Source organism: Zootoca vivipara, chromosome 17 (genome assembly GCF_963506605.1).
Source record: "Zootoca vivipara chromosome 17, rZooViv1.1, whole genome shotgun sequence".
Lineage (NCBI taxonomy): Eukaryota > Metazoa > Chordata > Lepidosauria > Squamata > Lacertidae > Zootoca > Zootoca vivipara.
In genome coordinates this window covers 41,614,109-41,620,135 of record NC_083292.1, presented here as the reverse complement: position 1 = coordinate 41,620,135, position 6,027 = coordinate 41,614,109, and the positions used below count along the sequence as shown (strand labels likewise).

Sequence of the window (6,027 nt, the reverse complement as noted above, 5' to 3'; positions counted from 1 at the left end):
GGGCCCCAATAGTCCAACTCAGTATAAGGCAGCTTTCCTCAGGTAAACTCTTTATTCTGAATCAGGAGGACTAGAATCCTGCTTTGCTTTTGAAGGGAGGGTCACATGTAAGTGGCAGAGCACCTGCTTGGTATGCAGAAGGCCCCAGCTTCAACCCCCACTAGCAGCATCTCCAAGAAAGGCTGGAAAAATGCCCTTTTCCTGCCTGAAACCCCAGAGAGCTGCTGCCAGTCAGAGCAGGCAACACTGTAGTCAGTGGCCTGGCCCGGCATTAACCAGGCCTTGTGCATTTCCCCCTCCGCAGACTCGGAGCCACTGCCCGGGCCCCGCGAGCACTAACATGGCGAAGGACAACTCGGCCTTCTCCTCCATCCATGAGCCCCTGGCGCCCGATGCCAAGGTCCCTGGCCCCCAGCTCAAGCCGGCAGCCCTGCGGCGCCTGGGCGAGGAGCCCGAGAAGGCGGAGAAGAAGAGGGGGCGGCAGCGGTACGTGGAGAAGGACGGCAAGTGCAACGTCCAGCATGGCAACGTCCATGAGACCTACCGCTACCTGACGGACATCTTCACGACGCTGGTGGACCTCAAGTGGCGCTTCAGCCTGCTGGTCTTCATCCTGGCTTATGCCAGCACCTGGTTGTTCTTCGGCCTCATCTGGTGGTTCATCGCCTACTGCCGCGGAGACCTGGACCACCTGGGCGATGACGCCTGGACGCCATGTGTCAACAACCTCAACGGCTTCGTCTCGGCCTTCCTCTTCTCCATTGAGACGGAGACCACCATCGGCTACGGCCACCGGGTCATCACAGACAAGTGCCCTGAGGGCATCATCCTTCTCCTGCTGCAGGCCATCCTGGGCTCCATGGTCAACGCCTTCATGGTGGGCTGCATGTTCGTCAAGATCTCGCAGCCCAACAAGAGGGCCGAGACGCTGGTCTTCTCCTCGCATGCCGTCGTCTCCCTGCGCGACGACCGCCTCTGCCTCATGTTCCGCGTGGGGGACTTGCGCAACTCGCACATTGTGGAGGCCTCCATCCGAGCCAAGCTCATCAAGTCCAAGCAGACCCAGGAAGGGGAGTTCATCCCCCTCAACCAGACGGACATCAACGTGGGCTTTGAGACCGGAGACGACCGCCTCTTCCTGGTCTCCCCGCTCATCATCAGCCATGAGATCAATGAGCACAGCCCCTTCTGGGAGGTCTCCCGGGAACAGCTCAAGAAGGACGACTTTGAGATCGTGGTCATCCTGGAGGGGATGGTGGAGGCCACAGGTAGGCGGGGGTGGGCCAGAGGGAGGGAGGGAGGGAGGGGATGCTCCACTACCACCAGCCCAAAAAATTATCCAACCCATAAGCCAACTTTTATATGGCCACTGGAAACTTTTCTATCCCACCAGGACCTGTGCTGACCCCTGCGATTTCCCCAAATGCGGGAAACTCGACTGCATAATTGTCCATGAAATTGAGGACACCTTTCCACAATGGTTAATCGATGTCTGGATTCCCCCCCCCCATTTTTATACGGTTTTTATTGTAGAGTTTTGTGGTTTATTGCTGTAAATAGCAGAGAGAGAGAGAGAGAGAGAGAGAGAGAGAGAGAGAGAGATGATGATGATGATGATGATGATGACGACGACCACCTGGAGCAACAGGGAGGGAGGCAGCACAGCTTATATATATCTAGTTGGAAATAAAGGTGTGTCCGCAAAGCCAGACATGGGGGGGGGGTGGCTTGGTACTCAGAGCACATGTTCCCCAATTAGAACAATGAGGACCAGAACCTTATTTTTTAGATGAAAGCCTCCATGGCAAAGCATCTGCTTTGCATGCAGAAGGTCCCAGGTGGAAGTGGGGGTGCTTGCTCTTTCTGAAAAGAGCCACTGCTGCCAGTCAGTGCAGACAGTACTGAGCTACCGGTAGGTTACTTGTGTTGCTTAAACTGAAGTCAAAATGTTGGTGTGCTTTGAAAACTGGGGCAAGTGCTCTGCAGTTTCTCTCTTGGCTGCACAATTGAATGGGGCAATGAAGCCATTTTCTGTTTATTAAGCTGCTTGGGGCTATATAGACATTGAGTTACCTAAGAATTTCTTCCTTTGATAGCATTTTCACCTGATTTACCTTGGTTTTCCCCTTTACCGACCATCCAAAAGATGGAAAAGTTTGTTCTATGGAGCAAATTGAATAGTAAATTAATAAGTAAATAAATAATAGGTGGACCCAACAGTCAGTATATAAATCTAATAAATAAGTAACTAAAGAGGGGAGCATTCCTCAGGCGGCAGCCATGGGGCAGGCAGGGTGCCGCCTCTTGGCCTTCTGCCGCCTGAGGCAGGTGATTCAACTCGCCTCATTGGTGGGCCGGCTCTGCTCTTTGCGTATGAAGAAGCTCAGCAGGAGATGTGATGACTTGACTTGGGGAAATGGTGGGCAGCTCACATAAGGTAGATCCCTGTCTCAATAGGCAGGGAGTTCCAAAGGGTAGCTACTGCCGCATATAAGATCGGTTTCGTGCCAGGGCATTACGCGGCACCAGCTCGGCCGGTCGAATGTCCACCTCCACCTGAAGGTGGCGTTTGGTGACTCTGCCCATCCTGACTCAGTTTCCCTGCTTTCTCTGTTTGACCCCCCCCCCCAGGGATGACCTGCCAAGCGCGAAGCTCGTACCTGATGGACGAAGTCCTGTGGGGCCACCGCTTCATGTCCGTCCTCTCTCTGGAGGATGGCTTCTACGAAGTGGACTACAACAGCTTCCACCAGACCTTCGAGGTGCCCACGCCCAGCTGCAGCGCCCGGGAACTGTCCGAGGCGGCCGCCCGCATGGATGCCCACCTATACTGGTCCATCCCCAGCCGGCTGGACGAGAAGGTGGAGGAAGGGACTACTGAGAAAGCAGCGGTGGAGGAGGATGCGGACAAGGAGAGGAACGGGAACCTTGCCAGTGCCGAGAGCGAGTCCAAGGTCTGATGGAGCCATGGGGAGAGGTGGCCAAGCCAGGCCAGGAGGCCTCGCTTCAGGCCCACTTCCCAGCGAGGAGGAAGCACAGACAAGCCGCAGAGAGAGCAAGCCAACAGGACGGGTGGCAGGCTGTATCTCCAGAGAGCGGAAGGAGGATGCGGGGCTTCATCAACGGACCAGAGAAGTGGCCCCGAAAGGGATTCTTAATGACCCCCTTAAAAACCAGTTGTTCCCCCAAACCTGGGACCCCTCCAGATAACGTCAGACTCCAACGCCCAGCAGCTGGGATTTTGGAGGAAGGGAACTGTCATCCATCGGCACTCGGAGGGCATGGGGTTGGGAAAGTTTGCCTTCGACACACACACACACACAAACCCTTACATTTCTATCTGTACAGCTAGCCAATAAACCTGGGCAATAAAGAGGGAAGCTGGAGTCTTGACTGGTGATCCTGTAGGTGGTCCAATATCATGGGAGACTCTGGGGCTGGGGAGGGGGTCTTTTGCAAGGGGGTGGAGAAAGAATGGGAGGCTGGCCAATAACCACCCCTATGAACCCTGCCAGATGGGCAGGGCACAAATAATAAATTATTATTATTATTATTATTATTATTATTATTATTATTATTAGTCAGGCACAGGTCTGCAGAAAGATGCAGGTCTCTGTTGACAGTGAACTCTTTATTCAGGAAATGGCATGCAACTCAGCAACACTTCCCAGCAGATTTTGTACCTATGCAGCAGTGGCCAGAACTGAAGGTCCCCCACCCCCACCCCCACTTCCTAAGGCTCCTCCTCTCCCAGATGTTTCCCAAGCAGTCTCCAATTGTGTTTGCGCACCTCTGGCCCCTGTCCTGCTCTTTTCATTTCTCTATGTGTTCTGGGAGAACAACGATGAGTGGAGCTTGTTGCAGCAGAACAGGGAGACTCTCTGAATGCTCCAGCAGCCCCTTGACCCCCTCCTTTGCTTCAGCCTCGGAGTCTGAACCGCTCCCTGTCACAGTGTCACAGGTTCTTGCTGCCCACTAAAGCCTGTTGCCCCTTAAGCATCCAGCCCCTCCTGCCAATCTTCTCCCTCTGACCTCTCCTCGGTGCCCCAGCACCAATCCCCAGACTCTAATCCTTTCTCTTCTGGGGTTTCCCTTTGGGGTTCCCGGGCTGCTGCCTCCCCCAACTCCTCTTCCGAACCGTCTTCCAAGGCAGCCCTATGTATAAAATAGGCCTCCTCACCCACAATCAGATCTTGGATGAGGGACGACTGATTCAAGGCCACTTTGATTTATTCATTCATTCATTTCATGAAATTTAAATACCAGAGAATTTTATGAAAACCATAAAATCAAGGGGGGGGGTATGATACATGCACAAAAAGTTAAAATGTTAAAAACAGGTTAAAATTCACACCCGCTTCCTAAGCTTCTGGGCAGACTTGTTTAAAAAAGAATGTTTTAGCAGGAACTGAGAAGCATACAGTGAAGCCACCTGCTTGGTCTCAAGTGGCAGGGAGTTCCGAAGTACAGGTGCTGCCATGACTTGCATTTATATCCCACCCCTTTTCTGCAAGGGACTCAAGGTGGTGAGAGGTGAGGTTGAGACGCAGTGACTGGTCCAAGGGTTAGCCAGGGGGGTTTATGGCCAGGTGGGGACCTGGTCTCTCCTAGGTCCCAGTCTGACACTCTCACCACCACACCACACTGGCTCCCTTGTGGTAAAATCCTGGCCTAATTTGCATGCAAAAACTATTTCTTTATTGCATTTATGGTCCACTAGCTGTTCCCGGCCACACGTTGCTGTGGCTCAGTCTGTTAAATGGGAAAGCAACTCCCCCACCCACGCGCATTGTGGAAAATCCCCCCACCCCATCCCGACCCATTCACCCTCCTCAAGCCCATGGGCCTCCACCACTCAGCACCCCCATTCCCCACCCCTGCCGCATGACGTCACAACACCCCTCTTTGCCCCCTGCTGCTGCATGACGTTATAGTCCTCCCGCATGACAGCATTCACCACCCCGACCCCCCCTCCTCCTTGCATACCCCATGCACATCTTGGGGAGGGCCTGGCAGCAGGCGAAGGGACAGGATTCAGCCCCCGCCCTCCCCGCCCACCGGACAGCCTCTGTGCGCTCGCATATTTATATTCAGTAGGTTGCCATGTTCGTTTGTGATGTCACAGATAGTCTTCAGCCAATGGCAGCAGCTGAGGCCTGAGATTATGATGCAGCATCCTCAGCTGTGCTGGCTGGGCAATGCTGGGCAATGCCATGTTATTGTGATGTCACAGATAGTCTGTAGCCAATGGCAGCAGCTGAGACATCCTGAGGCACAGCTGAGGCTGTGCTGCTTTGACATCCAGCAGATGGCGATGTTTTTCTTTAAAAAAGCATGTTCTTACCTGTCACAGGGGAGACATCTATATAATCTAGGTATATGAAAACACTCGTGTACGGTGTGCCAACATTGTGTCAAAATTTCAAAGCAATCGGTCAAGCACTTTTGGAGATTTAAGATTTTATACAAGGTTATCTTTACTTATTTATATAGATTTGCATTTTCCCTCCAAGGTGTTCAAAGTAGCTGATGTGCTTCTCTCCTCTCCGTCATTCAACCAACCCAACAACCCTGTGTGATAGGCTGGGCACTGAAACAATGCTCTCAGAGAGGAAGGGGGTGAGCCATATGGATTATGGCATGCTGCCTCCATGAGGACTAGTGGCATGCTCCAAACAAAAAAGTATCAATCTTCCTCCTGTTCAATGTTCAGCGTCTCTCTGCAACCCAGAAGTCTCTTCTTATATCGAGGAAACATGAATGGGTCCATCGCTGAGACTCCACTGTCCCTCGCTCCCAATTTGCTAATAATAATAATAATAATAATAGTAATAATAATAATTTATTACTTATAATAAATTTCCCCAGCCACTCTGGGAGGCTTCCAACAGGAGATTAAAAATGCATTAAAACATCAGTCATTAAAAAACGTCCCTAAACTTCCCTAAAAATTCAGAACACACCAGGGAAAAGTTCTCAAGGGGAACAGTTCCCTTTGTTCCCTACGCCAAAGGATAAATGGACATA

General features: G+C 52.2%; 1 protein-coding gene across 1 annotated transcript; it reads left to right on the top strand.

Moving 5' to 3' along the window:
• Positions 1–340: 340 nt before the first annotated feature.
• KCNJ9 (potassium inwardly rectifying channel subfamily J member 9) lies at positions 341–2,974 on the top strand. The gene is made up of 2 exons (XM_060269400.1): positions 341–1,268; positions 2,632–2,974. The coding sequence occupies exons 1-2, from the start codon at positions 341–343 to the stop codon at positions 2,958–2,960; spliced, it is 1,257 nt and encodes a 418-aa protein (XP_060125383.1). The 3' UTR covers positions 2,961–2,974.
• The last annotated feature ends 3,053 nt before the right edge of the window (positions 2,975–6,027 follow it).